Consider the following 14,812-nt stretch of genomic DNA (forward strand, 5'->3'; position numbering starts at 1 on the left):
ACCAACACCGAATGTTATCTCATCACTTCACCGCATGCATGCTATGTGTGTGCTTGGTACTTGTGCAAGATGAAGTACAGCAATGTATTCGTCGCGTCGCGAGAAGCAACATACCAAGCGCAACTAAAATATCCACATGAAAAGAACCCACTCGCCAGCCTCATGTCATCCATACATGAAAACCTCTGATTAGTGACCAAAGGCTTGTGAATTGCCTGCATTGATCTTGGCAAACTCCCTGTTCTCTTTCTGCCACTTCCTCGCATATCTGACGCCAAATCCGTGTTCGAACACTTCGCGGATGGCCTCAAGTGGCATCCCCTTGACTTCAGGGAAGCAGAAGATGACGAATAGCCAGCCGACGAAGCAGATGCCTGCGTAGAAGCCGAAGGCCCCTGATGGGGTGATGCCTTTCATCATGGAAAGGAAGGTCGAGGCGATGATGATGTTGGTACTCCAGCATGTGACCGTATTCAACATCGTTCCAACAGCTCTGACCTCCATAGGAATCAGCTCGGTCCCGATCCATGCCACGGTAGCCACACCACTAGCTGATTGAAGTTAGCACTGGCCTAGTGATAGCGGAAGAGAAGACAAAAAAGACTTCAGCATAGTGAGGTTACTTACAGTAGAAGCCAACGAAGATGATGATCGTGGCAATAAGGACATAACCTGGCCAGCCAATCTCTTCGCTCTGAACAGCCAATGTGCGGAGATCAATCGGGATGTAAGAGAAGCTGACAGCGGCGATAACCAGGCAGACGCTCATCCCCAGAATTGTTATCAGGAGAATGCGACGGCGGCCGAACTTGTCGACAATGACAAGGTTGACGAGCGAGAAGATGAAGTTCGTGGCGGAAACGGTAATGGCGACAGCGGTTGCGTTGTTGAAGCCTACAATCTTGAAGAGCGTCGCTGAGTAGTACATGAGTGTGTTGAAGCCCGACAGTTGTGAAATGGCCATGATCGTGCATGCTGTAAACACAGCACGGAAAGTGGATGCCGTGGTGAAGATACGGGCCAGAGTCTTGAACACCGAATCATCCACCATAGTCTGTGTGGCTTCGTTGATGCTCATCTCAATGCTCATGATTTTCGCGCGTCGCTGCTCTTCGGTCGATGTTGGGTAGATGCGCGTAAGGACAATACTGGCTTGATCTACGTTCCCGTGTGCGACTAGTTGGCGGGGAGACTCGGGGCAGAGAGTCAGGAGACCGGCAAGGAGGATGGCGGGTGCCGCACCGATGCCAACTGTTGCTCTCCAGGCTTGCGAGTTGGCGCCTCCGACTTGTGCGAAGCCGGCACCAATGGATGACGCAAGAAACTGGCCGAAGGTGACGCTCATGTTGTTAAAGGCAATCATCCGGCCTCGATATTTGGCTGGCGCCAGTTCTGAGATGTACAGAGGAACAATCATAGCCGCTGAGCCGACACCCAGGCCTACGACGAAGCGGCCTACAGCGAACTGTGGGAGGTGATACGCAGCCGTCTGGAGTATGGTGCCGATAACGAAGACGCCGCACGCCAAGAAGATTGGCAGCTTGCGACCATATTTGTCGGCAATCATACCAGCTATGACAGCTCCCACGAGGGCACCTCCAGAGGTAAGTGATGTGACGAGCTCCTGCTCGGAGGACGTGAGTTCGTGGCCGAGAGATGAGCCAATAGTAACGAGCACCGAAGAGATGTAGCCAGTATCGTAACCTCGACAAAGTCAGCAAGGTCGGATCTCAGAATTCAACTTAGGAATAGAGTTACGCACCGAAAAGGAGGCCACCGAGAGAAACAGTCATGGATATTAGCCAAGCAGCCTTCGAAGCGGCTGTAGCTTCGATGCCAGAGAGATTTGCGATTTGATCCGCATGTTCGCGCGCAGTCGTGATATCTTCAATCTTGTCGATGCTGGAAGACCGTTCGTTGAAGATATCAACCTTCTTCATGTCTTGAGCCATATTGACCTGTATTAGGCAGTGGTGAGGAGTTCGGACGATATTACAGAGGTGGTGATCAGAGTCAACAATGCAATGATGACAGGCGAGGCTCGAGAGCTTGCGATACTCCAAGCCATACTTCAGGAGATATCGCGTGCTACTTATGCTACTCGTGTAGCCTCAAATTCGCTCTCCGACAATGGCCGGCACGACGCGCAACCAAGCTCGATGCGAAGAGCTCTCGCAGGCTGACCTGGATTGCCACGTTGGGATCCGTCGCACCATACTGGCAACGCTTTCCCCAGGTTTCTGCTCGCAAGTCTCCGCAAACCTATCGGGTATGCGTCATTCTTCGCTTCGCAATGTTGGGGTGCATGGGAAAATGCGGGGGAGGGCCCTAGAGAACAGGGTAGACCGACGTGTTGGGACCGCTTGACAGCTCAATCGGATGCTGCACATTGGTTGACACGGCATGGCGGATCGAGAACGCTGGTCGCGCGTGCGGCTTAGGATAGTCGAGGATAGGAAGTTTGCGGCATAGACTTCTACGTTGGGCGCCAAGGCTCGGGGTCAAGAGGCTGTATCCTGCGGGCTTGCCGTTTTCAACATTCCGAGGTTGAGATCGGATGGATATCGCCAGACCCATCCTATGGAAATACCACAAAGCCGATAGAAGGTTACCGAAGTCCAGGCGGCCTTTGACAGACTGGTTGGATTCGTACATCATGCGACGTGACGTGACGAAAAAAGTCGGGGTAGCGGAAGCAACAGCCTTTTTCTATTGGAGCTAGAGCTTCTCCACGTCCGTAACTCAGCGTGCCACAGGGCGTTTGAGTGTCTTTCCTGCTCAAGCAATCGCTGATTGATAATGCTACTCGAAAACCATCAGATCGGCATGATCATTCATCAATGACAGTGTTGGTATGAGCAAGCGCTTCTTGGTATTACATTAACATTAGATATTGCTATAAGGTTCTCGCTGTAACGAGGAGATCTATCATACCGAAATGACCCGCAGGTCCAAAAATTGAGGATCTGAGAAGCTAATTGGCTGTCTTTAACCAATGATCTGCCATATCTCGTCTTGTCCTCAAAGAAATCTATAAAACTCATAAACTCCCCCAGGAAGTGGAATCGTGACTCGTCTACTCTTTCTTGGCGTGCTTGATGGGGTTGCCCTGCTCATCCACTAGGCCCTTCGCACGCATAACCTTGAGCGCATCGTGAATAGGGTCCAACTCTGGCTGTGGTGCCCTGTGAGAGCCGAAGTAGGTGTCGGCCCATGTGAAGTACTGTCCGTAGTTGACTGTGAAGTACATGTGATGCAAAGTGTGATGGGCGGGGCTGTTGAGCCACTTCTCTGTCCAATGGCCGGTAATCATATCGCCATCGTGAATGAAGATTGTCCAGATCTGGACAGCAACAAAGAGAACCATGTACAGATGTCTCTGCATTGGACAGATGAAAACAAAGATGCTTTTGAGATTTAGCAATGGGGTTTTGGGGAAATGGTCTAGGGAATACTCACTGGTATGGCAATGACTGAACGAACCCATCAAGCGGGTGGAACGCTAGCGCAGCCCATGGTGTAGGAACTGTTGAAATTAGCATTGCTATTTAGAGCGACAAAAATGCAAGACATCTGAAAGATACTGGGGACACTTACCAATCCATTTGTGGTGTGGCTTGTGGATGTACTTGTACACGCTGGGGTGATGTTCTAGGCGATGAATCCAGTAGATGGCAAAATCATTGAAAGCCATGTACAGAGCGGCTGAAGCCACCAGCCAGGGCCAGCCATATTCGCTTGTGTTGGTATAGATCAAGCTGTGGCCGCGCACTTCAGCGAGGAAAATAGGCAGAGTACAAAGGTTGATGAAGGGGATGGCGAAGAGCGATGATTTGATCTCTTGGGAGACTTGGTTCTTCAAGAAGCGTGGGTGGTACTCGAGCCGGCGATCAAAGACAGTGTAGTAGGACAGAGAGCTGAAAAAGAGGTAGAGAGAAGTTGCGCCGAGCTGAGTAATGACGAGAATCGATAGAATTTGACGGTAAATGTTGTCGCGTGGCCATTGGGACGCAGGCGCTGTGCTAGCGGCCGAAAAGTCTGAAAACGAAGAATTGGCTACGCTGAAGCCGGGCGAGGGGAGAGCCCATGCGTAGGCTTTGTCCAGGACAAGAGGATCCAGGAGTTCCAGAGCGACATCCATTGTTGACTGCTATGCAAAGAGAGGTATGAAAATTTGAGGTGTGAGCAAAAGGTGGCGGGATAACTGGCGCACAAGCTGCCGTTGGGGCGCGGATGGGCTTTGGCCGTGTTGCTTGGCTTGGCAGGGGTAAATTGGTAAAAGTGGGGTCGCCCTCCCTTCGTACGAACGCGCTATGGTAAACACCTCTCAACCGAAATCACCCCCAAACATCCGCCTTCCATTTGCCCCTCTTCTTCAGCCCGTCAGCCCACGCTTTGACGTCGGCCTCGGTCTTACCCTGCGCACCCTGGACCGCTTCTTCCAGCCTCATATCCACCTCCCGGGCCATGCTTGCCTTGCCGCAGATGTACATGTTGGCCCCGCCTTCCAGCATGTCCAGCACCTTGCCAGCGTGCTCGGCCACCCGGTCCTGCACATACACCCTGCGCTGCCCTTGCATTCGCGAGAATGCCGTAACGATCTCTAGCTTCTCTCCGAGCTGTTCCTGCATCTTTGCCAGCTCGTCATGGTAGATGTAATCCTCCTGGTTCCGGCATCCGAAGAACAACAACATCTTGCCAATCGGCCTACCAATCGCATGCAATTTGGCGCGCTCCTGAAGAAACGCACGGAAAGGAGCAAAGCCGGTGCCAGCGCTCACCATGATCAATTGAGTCGAAGATGTGACGGGCAGCTTGAACTTCGACTTCCTCACGTGCGCGAGAATTGTTTGGCCCTGGACATCTCCACTTCCGACTGAGTGGTGATAGGTGGGAATTGGCGTATTTCCGGCCGGGTGAAGATTGGATGCCGATAAGAGGTAATTGGACGTCAGGCCAGGAATTGTGGTCCTCGACTGGCCTTCAGTCGTGATCGTCTTATTGACTACCAGTGCGGTGATCGCGATGCGCCGGGGAGACGTTACGGAACTCGAAGAGATGGAGTAGTATCTCGGCTGAAGTGGCAGCAAGTTATCGATAACGAAGGCGAGCGGTATCGAGGTCCACGCAGCACCAGGGCTGGCAAGCTCGAGCAGCCGAGCGAACGTGACGTGTGCAGAAGACGTGAACCGCTCGTAACGCCCACGGTCCTGCGCAATGTCGAGGAGCTTCGATCTGGCTTGAGGGGTGGGCGCAAACTGAGCAACTTCGAGCACAGCCTTCCGAGCCACAGGCGCGCAAACCTCCAGATGATTGCGGAAAGCTGTCTCGAGCGTGCACGGCGACGGTATCTTTGGCTTGTCGGAATCGCTCTTCGGTGCTACGGTGAGGCAGTGGTGTCTACGGCCTTGCAAGCCGAGTATGTCGAGCAGTCGGTTGACTTCCTCCTCAGGGTTGACAGGCCAGATGCCGATATGATCCCCAGTCTTGTACACGATGTCCGTATTGCCCAGATCCACTTCCAAGTGCACACAGTTACGATCTCCCGACACGAACAACTCGCGAGAGTGTTTGATGGTCAAATGAACTATGGCTGAGTTCAAGGCAGATCGTTGGTGGTGCACCGATGTGACGGAATTTGCTTCGGGACCAGGGCTCACGGCGGCGAGATCAACCCTCATCGTCGGCTCGTAAGTGACAGCCTTCTCTTCGAACCCCATCTGAGTAAGCAGAGTGAAGACATCATCTTTCCATGCTTGATAGTCCTCCTCTGTGCCACCATTGGCATCGTCGGCTCTCTGTCGTGGCATCAGCGCAGTAGCGCCTGCAGCATCTAAGACATCGGCGACGACATCGAGGACCCTGTTGTAGTACTTGTAGTTGCTATTACCGAGACCGAACGCCAGGTATCGCAAGCTCTCAAGCCGAATGTTGTCGTCGCCTACCCGCTTGATCCAATCCCAAAGGCCGGTAGTGTTATCGCTCGGATCGCCTTCGCCATATGTGCTCAGGATGAAGATGGCGAAGTACTTGTTCTGGATCCTCGCAACACTCTCGGCATCGTAATCGGATAAGTCCGCGACCAAGGCATTTACTCCAAAGCGCGCGCCGCACTCTCGACCCAAGTTTTCGGCGAGGCGCTCCGATGTACCAGACTGTGAGCCCCAAAAGATGACGCAATGATAGCCGCCCTCATCGAGGCGTTGGCAGACGTCGCGCGTAGAAGTGGTCTTCCCGTCTGAAAAGCCTTCTGCGATCTGTGGTCTCTCAAAATACACCTACAATAACAGCATGGTCAGTAATGCTGCGACATCAAGGATGCAAAGTTGCGTGGAAGTAGTCTCCTTACATGGTAGTTCGGGTCCGGCTTGTCCCAAATGCGACCACGAGTGATATACCCGAGCGATGTAAGAAGAAATAGAAATGCAGCTAGTCCGTCCGCTGCAGTCGAGGGCTTTAAACTGCTGAACACTGGTGTTGTGCTGAGTGCTTGTAGAAGAGGATTGAGATGTGACCTCAACTCTGACATGTCAAATGGTAGACTAAGTGAATTCATGATAACAGAAGGAAGCAAAGTAGCCTACAAAGGTTTGACAGGCTGAAGCGGCAATATAGCCAGGGAGAAGCAAATGGTATCCTTCAATCAGTCAAGAGCGCGTGGGCCATTGATGACAGCCGTACAGGTACTGGCACCAACCCATAGTTCTCGGGCATGACTGCCAGACCTGATTTGTCGATAACGACCAGACATTTCTGAGTGCAACGCTTTCGGTAGTCCGTTGTGATGCGTGAACGCTCGTGGCAGTGCTGATCATGACGCGAGTAAACTATGGCATCCCCGCGTTACCCCACACTTTAGCTGTCAGTTGGTGTCCACACGTAGTTCCCGATTCAACTTTTCAAGCCCGCACATACCGGTCGTAGCAATGCATTCCGCAATAGGACGTCATTCTCCGAAGCATACCCGTCTTGGTAAACTTGGGATGCGGTTGTCCACTTTTGCGGCTGCGTCAACGGGCAGTGAGATACCGCGACGAGCACTTAAGTAAACTCTCAATCGCACAATCTATACTATCACCATGCAAAGCTGCTAATGAGATTGTTTTCAACGTTGCTATTGTGTTGATTACGATCCAAGATGTCTACAGCGGTCATTTCCATTCCGTATGCTGCTGCGCTAGGCGCGTGCGCTCTTTTCTACTTTGTTATCTATCCTGTAGTCGTTTACTTCCGCGATGTGAATGGTATGTCAGCCATCAAGTACAATAATAATATCGACTGACATCTCAGGTCTTCGGCGTTACCCAAACATGCACCCGCTCTCGGGCATATCTTCGATCCCGTTCATGGTGCTTGCGCACGGCGGAGCGCGGTCCACCTACCTTGAGAAACTACATCGAAAGCATCCAGTAATCCGTGTGGGCCCCAACTTCCTCTCGTACGGCGACCTTCGAGCCGTGAAAGACATCTACGGCCATAACACTCCCTGTACCAAGGACGGATCGTACGTTGTCACTGCAGGCTCGCATTACCATCTTGCCGATGCCATCGACAAGCATGATCATGCGCGGAAGAGGAAGTTGATGAGCTCTGCGTATGCAATCAAGAATCTGGAGGGCTGGGAGCACAAGGTGGCCGACAAGACGCAGAAGCTACTAAAGCACTTTGACGAGTGTTGCACCTCACCATTGCCTCCTGGACAGCTACCGAAGCCTGAGGATGTGAATCTCGACTATCGGAAGTGGACAAACTTCTTCACACTAGACGCTATCGCCGATATTGGACTTTCCGACAAGCTTGGATTCCTCGATCGGGGCCACGACAGGGTTACTGGACGGAGGACAGACGGCTCAACATATGAATGTGATTTCAGACCAGCACTTTACAACACAGCTCGGAAACAGTCATTGTTGATCTGGCCATACGATTGGTATCCGCTCATCAACAAACTCTCGAACGTCATCCCCTTCTACAAGCGCATGAGCGACTATGCAAACGAATGGGAGGGCGTACCAGTTCAACTCGCTCACAAGCGCCTGGAGCGGTACAGGGCAGGGGAGAAGCTCGACGACTTCTTCCAAACGCTGATGGAAGACAAGAACGGCCATCCAAACAATCTGGAATGGGGCGAGATCATCGCGGAAGTGAGCATCATGATGAACGCCGGATCAGCTACGACAGCGATTGCGATGGCCAATGTCATGTACCAATTGATCAAGCACCCAGATATCAAGATGAAGTTAGTGCAAGAGATCGATTCGGCACTGGAAGACGATGAGGAGGAAGGCGATGGAGTCGTCGCTTATGACAGGGTAAAACACCTTCCATATCTCCGTGCATGCCTCGACGAATCGCTCCGGCTCTTCCCACCAACACCCCATGGACTCCCGCGACAGACGCCAGCCGAGGGCGTCAACATCCTGGGTGACTACATTCCGGGCGGAGTCTCCGTCGCCATGTCTGCATATGTTGCGCATCGGCAGGAATCTGTGTTCCCGCAGGCCGACAAGTTTATACCGGAGCGCTGGTTGGGTGAAGAAGGCAAGGCCTTGCAGCCCTACTTCCTGGCCTTCTCGGCGGGTGCAAGAGGATGCATCGGACGCAACATCTCGTACCTAGAGCAGACTGTGGTTTTGGCGAGTGTGTTGAGGCGGTATGATTTTGCGCTGAGTAGTCCGAATTGGGAGCTTCAGCGGCTGGAGACGATGAACTGGATCCTAGGGGAGATGCCTGTGAAAATTTGGCGACGGAAGCGGACATCGGCCAGGTAAGAGTAGAGGTGTTTGGAGCTTCATAGATCTGCGGAAATCGTCAAATGCAACAGGTTATCGCAAACAGTCCGCATCGCAACGGAGAAGCCCATATTACTGAGTGTATTTAGTGCCCAGGTGTCACAGTGACGATGCGCAAATCTCGATCAGGCGTGCGCCGCGACCGTTCCTTTGCTCCACCCGCGCATAAACACCGAGATAGCGCCTGAGCTGATTGGCCCCCACACACATACTATTACTCCGCTGTGCAGCATACATAAACGGTTCTACATACCCTAGTCATCGCAATCAGATTCATCTCCATCTCGAATCGAGAGCGAATCGAGAAACCATCATCGCTTATGTCGCAGCCGCCAGTACCAACTCAGCCACCTTTGGTGCCTTCGGCGCCCGTGTCTGAATCCTCGCCAGCCCAGCCTCGCCCTGCGCGGTCAAAAAACGGCTGCAATGCGTGCAGGTACGCGGAAATTCTTCGTTACTCTCCACCAACGCTCATCGACATAGGAGGCGGAAAGTGCGATGTAATGAGCAGAGGCCCAGATGTGGACACTGCGAAAGACTGAATCTCGATTGCACTTGGAACCGCACGCCGGCTCGTAGCACTACCAATCCATCCCATTCCTTCAACACTGGCCAGCACCAGCCCTTCTTTTCTGGTCCACTACCCTTGGAAGGGTACGGGTTTGGTTTTGACCTATCTGGGCCATTGAGCTTGGGCACCTGGGACGAAGCTATGCTGTTGAGTCCCAGCTCATGGCCAACTGACACCGGGTCTTTCGCGAGCGTAGCAACACACTCGGACCCGGTTTCGCAGTCCATCCACCAGTCCCGGCCGACTCATAGATCTTCAAGTCAGACCCTGGGAGTAACGTCTTCTGCAAGCAATGAAGTGCATGAGCTGCCAGAGCGTAGACTTCACCAGCCTGATCCAGCTTCGACCTCGCCGTTCTCTACCGAGGGCGCGTCGAATGGACCGAACGAAGATTACCTCTTGCACACATTCCTCCAGATGCTCATGCCACCCATCCTGACACCGGTGGAAATTGGTCCCAAATGGGCATCTACCCGGGCATTCTTTGCCACTCTGGCTGCAGAGTCACCCATCGTCAAGAGTGCCATCATGGCTTTCGCCGCGATGCAGATGCAGCGCAGTGGGCTGGGCAACGACATGGCCAAGGCAGACTGGAGGCCTTTGTATGATACCGCATCCAGACAGGTAGCGAATTGCCTAGCAAAGACGCGAGTAGTCGAGGACAGTGACCTCAGACACATGCTCGCTGCCCTTTTCCTGCTTACCTATACCGATCTTCTTACGGAAATGCTGCCACGAGCCCACACGAACCTACGCGAGGCCTATACACTTATAAAGAGTGTCAGCAAGACCACCTTCTCGGCACCGGAACGTCGAATCATCTCATGGATGCGCCTACTTGACGCGCGCGCTGTGTCAACAGCAGGTGGAGAAGGTCTCTTCTTGGCTGACACAGACGAGACCATCTTTGATGCGTCGCCTGCGGCCAATGCTGGGTCAGATCCGGACACGTCGGACACCGAAATCGAAGAAATTCTGTTTGATGTGTTATATCATCCCGGTATCATGTTCTATCAGAAGGTGCAGTCCTTCGCCGGTCGCATCACACGCATTGACCCGTGGCGTCGTACACGCGGCACGGTTCAGGATGAGACTGAAGTGATGGCCATCGCAGCACAGATCTCCAAGGATCTACATGCACTTTACGGCCAGCGACCAGCATTGATGGATCATGCGGTTGCTGGAAACCTCACCGAAAAACACATAGCCAAAAACTTAGCAGGCGCACTCACACGGAGTTTCCGGACCTATCTCGCAAACTACTACGCATCGTTCATACACTTACATCGCGTTGCATACGTGCAGTACCCAAAAACCAAGGATGTTATAAATGCCATAATGAACATAAAGCGTCTGACACATCTGATGGCGCAGGCAGACGAGTCGCTGCCGGTCAATGTCTTGTGGCCACTGATGATGTGGGGGTGCGAAGAAGACGACTTGGAGGAACGAAGATGGATCATTGAAGCCATTCGCAGTCTCGAGAGCATCGCTACCAACGCAAAAGCTACCGCAGACCTGTTGGAAGAAGTGCAACGACGGCAGGATGAAGGTAAGCGAAGAGTCGACGTGCGTTTGGTCAGCCAGGAGTATTTCGCATCATCAAACCATTTCGCAATCGTGTAATGTTCAGTCAAGCTCCAACACGCACGTTGAAGCTCACCAGAAACATGCGGCCGAGTGTCAGTCGCAATTCTGTTAGTTTTGTGCAGGTATCCAGGGACGATCTCGGCGCGAGAGAATACGGGAAGCCTTGCCATTTACAGGTCAATGCGCGTATACCTGTCATTTCCGGCTAAGACCAGTACCAATCAAACTGCGCATTACGTTCCAAGCTTTCCTCCATCGGAAGATGCCCCGCAAGCTTCCAGACTTAGGACGTTGCATGCGAAGCGGGCGGGGTAAGTGACCCGAAAGGAAAACCGACAAGATGGGATCGATTTCCCGGCTCAACGTAGCAACTCCATCGTTCACAGTCCTCGGGCCTCCGACCTCACCATGAGACAGAGAAGCGGATGGTTAGTCAAAGCCGCGGGATTGCCCGCATGTAGAACTTTGCTGATTCCTGAACAGCAAAGCTTGTCGTGAGCGTCACATCAAATGTACGGGCTCTTACAATCCAATGCCATCCAAACGCTTAATGTAGGAATTTATAGGCGTGAAGCTGCGTGACTCGGAAAAATGCAAATACTGCACCGAGCGCAAAAAGCCATGCATTCGCGGCAATGCTTTTCGCTTCCGACCTGTTACGGCGGTCAAGTTCAACGCCGGCGAAGACATAGGATCCGCTGAACAGTCCCTTGAGTTCCAAGTGGGACAGCAGTGGGTTGATATTCCAAGCTCATGTGCGTAGAAAACAATTCATAAATAGCGATAATCGCTGATGAAACGTGGTGTAGTGCACTTTGTTGAGCCGAACAAGGACAGCGGTGACGAAGAAGAGTACGAAGCTGGGCCGGAAAGCGAAGCGAATCCCGAAAGCACGCCCAACACTCTCGACGTTGCATCAAAAGCCCGCCGGCAAAACTCAAATTTGAACAGAGTGTCTAGCGAAAGCCAACTGGCGTCGACGTACGGTGACATAACCTCGTTCGTGGACCTTCCAACCTCGGAGTTCAACGACACTAGCGAGTTGCCTTCCATCCACGAGGTCCTGAACACTCAGGTCCCACCGTCTCTAATCGGTATCACGACCTGTACCAGTAATAGTGCGCCGCAAAGCATTCGCGCCGTGTCTTCAATAAGTCAAATAGTGAACACAAACTGGCAAGCAAGCCCCGGATCACTTCAACGTCTGTCACAGTCCCCGAGTCTATCGAAGAAGAGTCCTTTCGGATCGATCAACAATAATCACTCTCCTTATAACTCCACAGCATTCAGTCCTTCCTCAGCGCCAACACTCAGGTGGCCCGTGAACAACGCACACGAAGCCCGTCTCCTCCATCATTACCTCTTCTTTTGCACCTCGTGGATCGATGTGTGTGACTCACGGCGGCACTTTGCTACTGAGGTACCAAAACGCGCAGCCCACTTCCCCGTCATTCTCAATGGCATACTGGGTGTTGCTGCAAGACACTCCTGGCTGATGGGCAAGGCCGTAGAAGACGTGTCGCAGCTTTATGTAGATCAGTGCTTACAGGCGCTAATCGTAGCACTTGAGGACCCGCTGGCACATTGGGATGAGAACTTCCTCATAGCCGTTATCCTGCTTCGGCTTCACGAAGAGATGGGCGATGCCGACGAACACTGCCACCACCTCGTACGTTCTCTCGCCCTTGAGCTTGACTGTGTATTTTTCCTGACCACATGATGATCACAGGGTACCGCCCGTATACTAAACAGTATCTCCTCCTTCGCCGCAGACGGTGGCCTCCGCGAATCAGCATCCTGGGTTTCTCTCCGCCAACACATCTACGTCTCCCTCACAACCCAAAAACCCCTCAACCTAAGCCTCGACAACTACCGCCACTCAGCTGTCTTCAGCGAATTCGACGACGAAAGCTGGGCGAATCGCATCATATTCCTGTTCGCCGTCGTCCTGCAAACTGTCTTCGGAGGCACCAACAATGGCAGCGAAAACATCAGCCGCGAAACATGGAAAGAATTGAACGATGAAGTCGAGGAATGGGAGCGCACGAAGCCCTGGACTTTCTCTGCCTTTCACGTCGAACCCGATGCGGGCGACAAGTTTGAGGGAAGCTGGCCTGAACTGCTCTGTCCACAGGGCATCGTGGCAGTCGGACTACAGTACTACCATCTCTGCAAGATACTGCTCACGATATACTCGCCTAATGCATCATTAGTCGGGCTGGCAGGTGTTCGGGCTAGGAAATCTACCGACGCGGCTGTTCGCAAACATATGAGGATAACCATAGGGTATGGTGTGAGTAATAGTCATTGTGGTAATGCTATGTTCCAGGGTAGTCACATTTTGAGTGCGTGCGGAGCTTATATTATTGATCCAAGGGAGCAGCAGGCTTGTGTGGAGTATCTGGAACAGTTGCAGAGACTAATAGGGTGGAGGACGGATGGCGTCTTGAGGGATCTTCGAGAGCAATGGGCGTTTTGAGGTGACAACACAACGATTGAGATAAGGGCTTTGTCGGCGCCACGAAAACTGCAGATGCCCGAAGGGAAACACTTTAACGTCTCAATATTTCATTGCGAAGCAGCATTCTATAACGATGCTTCCAGCTCATCAAGACCTGACACCTGGTTCACAACCCATTTCCTCTTCTCCTCATCTATGTATCGTGGGTAAGGCCTACGGCAGTCCGCACTGCTCTCCGGGTATCCTCTCTTATGCGCAACGACGTACTTGGTGCCATTGATGCCACCCTTTCCGAAACCCCATTCTGTGACCGAGAGCTTGATCTGGAGGGCTGATGCTTCGTCGTGCTTGCCTGATTGGTAGAGATTGAACAAGTGTATGCAGGACTGATCTGTTAGCTTCCATACACGCAACACTTTGGCGATAGTACATACCTTGGGGTACAAGTTCGCGACACCAGTAATGGTGCCGATTCCACCCACACTCAGCGCGGGTACAAGCCAGTCGCTCTGACCGGCCAGCGCCACAAACTCCGACTTGTCGAACGCAGCACTAATCCTCGCAACCTTTGCGATGCCTCCGCACGTGAGCTTGACGGCTACAATGTTCTTGTGCTTGCCGAGGATATCCAGCATCTCGGAGTTGATGTCGAGGCCGGCTACGACGTTGGGGAAGTTGTACAGGACGATGGGGACGGGGGATGCGTCGGCTAGTTCCTGGAAATAGGCTACGATGGCATCTTGGTTCATGGAGAAGTGGAAGTAGGAGGGTACCAGTGCGAGGTAGTATGATGCGCCTGCTTCCTCTGCCTCGGTGGTCTGCTGTATCGCGTCGCGCGTGCAGCCTGCTACGCCTCCAATTGTGATGGGTAGGTCTCCGCGACCAAGGCGCTGTGCCGTCTTGCGAGCGGTTTGGACGAGTTGCGTCTTCTCAGCTGATGATAATGTTGCTGCTTCGCCATTTGTTCCTGCGATGACGATGCCGTGCAGGCCGTTGGAAATCAAGAACTCGAAATGCTTTTCTTGGACATCCCAATCGATCTCTTGCGTGGTGTCATTCTTGAACCAGGTCAATGAGGGGACATGAATTCCTGGTGGGAAGGAGTATGTTGTTGTGCCGTTTGCGGAAGGCATTTTGTGAGGATGTCAAGAGATGAGCAGATACAGAGGGGAACTGAATATGGAGGACATCTCTGCAGCAGAGCGAAACCGCCGCATTTTGGCATCCACGACTGCGCGACGCGTTCCGGTAGTACGATGGAGCATGCGAGAAGACGCGCTTCGGCGTGGAGACGTGTGGATGTTCCATCGGCTCTCAAGGCGCGCGATTCGCCGTCGGCTACGACCGCGACGGTGACGTTGGGCTGCCGACGCTCGCATCGCCAGCTTCGCGTGTCGG

At 52.8% G+C, this 14,812-nt stretch overlaps 7 protein-coding genes across 7 annotated transcripts; 3 read left to right on the top strand and 4 right to left on the bottom strand.

Annotated features, from left to right (window-relative positions):
• Nucleotides 1-189: 189 nt before the first annotated feature.
• On the bottom strand, nucleotides 190-1,940 carry J4E86_007743 (uncharacterized protein; the record flags this gene model as incomplete). Its single annotated transcript, XM_051448259.1, has 3 exons — nucleotides 190-551; nucleotides 628-1,704; nucleotides 1,763-1,940. The coding sequence occupies 3 exons, from the start codon at nucleotides 1,938-1,940 to the stop codon at nucleotides 190-192; spliced, it is 1,617 nt and encodes a 538-aa protein (XP_051300526.1).
• A 1,136-nt stretch (nucleotides 1,941-3,076) lies between these two features.
• Nucleotides 3,077-4,141, bottom strand: J4E86_007744 (uncharacterized protein; the record flags this gene model as incomplete). Its single annotated transcript, XM_051448260.1, has 3 exons — nucleotides 3,077-3,407; nucleotides 3,460-3,526; nucleotides 3,598-4,141. The coding sequence occupies 3 exons, from the start codon at nucleotides 4,139-4,141 to the stop codon at nucleotides 3,077-3,079; spliced, it is 942 nt and encodes a 313-aa protein (XP_051300527.1).
• Nucleotides 4,142-4,337: 196 nt separating this feature from the next.
• J4E86_007745 (uncharacterized protein) lies at nucleotides 4,338-6,556 on the bottom strand (the record flags this gene model as incomplete). Its single annotated transcript, XM_051448261.1, has 2 exons — nucleotides 4,338-6,278; nucleotides 6,350-6,556. The coding sequence occupies 2 exons, from the start codon at nucleotides 6,554-6,556 to the stop codon at nucleotides 4,338-4,340; spliced, it is 2,148 nt and encodes a 715-aa protein (XP_051300528.1).
• Nucleotides 6,557-7,310: 754 nt separating this feature from the next.
• J4E86_007746 (uncharacterized protein) lies at nucleotides 7,311-8,771 on the top strand (the record flags this gene model as incomplete). Its single annotated transcript, XM_051448262.1, has 1 exon — nucleotides 7,311-8,771. The coding sequence occupies one exon, from the start codon at nucleotides 7,311-7,313 to the stop codon at nucleotides 8,769-8,771; it is 1,461 nt and encodes a 486-aa protein (XP_051300529.1).
• A 1,009-nt stretch (nucleotides 8,772-9,780) lies between these two features.
• J4E86_007747 (uncharacterized protein) lies at nucleotides 9,781-10,989 on the top strand (the record flags this gene model as incomplete). The annotated part of the gene is made up of 1 exon (XM_051448263.1): nucleotides 9,781-10,989. One exon carries the CDS (start codon nucleotides 9,781-9,783, stop codon nucleotides 10,987-10,989), a length of 1,209 nt encoding a protein of 402 aa, XP_051300530.1.
• A 372-nt stretch (nucleotides 10,990-11,361) lies between these two features.
• On the top strand, nucleotides 11,362-13,432 carry J4E86_007748 (uncharacterized protein; the record flags this gene model as incomplete). Its single annotated transcript, XM_051448264.1, has 5 exons — nucleotides 11,362-11,381; nucleotides 11,437-11,465; nucleotides 11,520-11,708; nucleotides 11,763-12,622; nucleotides 12,683-13,432. 5 exons carry the CDS (start codon nucleotides 11,362-11,364, stop codon nucleotides 13,430-13,432), a joined length of 1,848 nt encoding a protein of 615 aa, XP_051300531.1.
• Nucleotides 13,433-13,539: 107 nt separating this feature from the next.
• Nucleotides 13,540-14,547, bottom strand: J4E86_007749 (uncharacterized protein; the record flags this gene model as incomplete). The annotated part of the gene is made up of 2 exons (XM_051448265.1): nucleotides 13,540-13,800; nucleotides 13,849-14,547. 2 exons carry the CDS (start codon nucleotides 14,545-14,547, stop codon nucleotides 13,540-13,542), a joined length of 960 nt encoding a protein of 319 aa, XP_051300532.1.
• Nucleotides 14,548-14,812: the final 265 nt, after the last annotated feature.

The sequence above is a fragment of the Alternaria arbusti genome (genome assembly GCF_024043155.1).
Source record: "Alternaria arbusti strain BMP 1465 chromosome Unknown scaffold_11, whole genome shotgun sequence".
Taxonomy (NCBI): domain Eukaryota; kingdom Fungi; phylum Ascomycota; class Dothideomycetes; order Pleosporales; family Pleosporaceae; genus Alternaria; species Alternaria arbusti.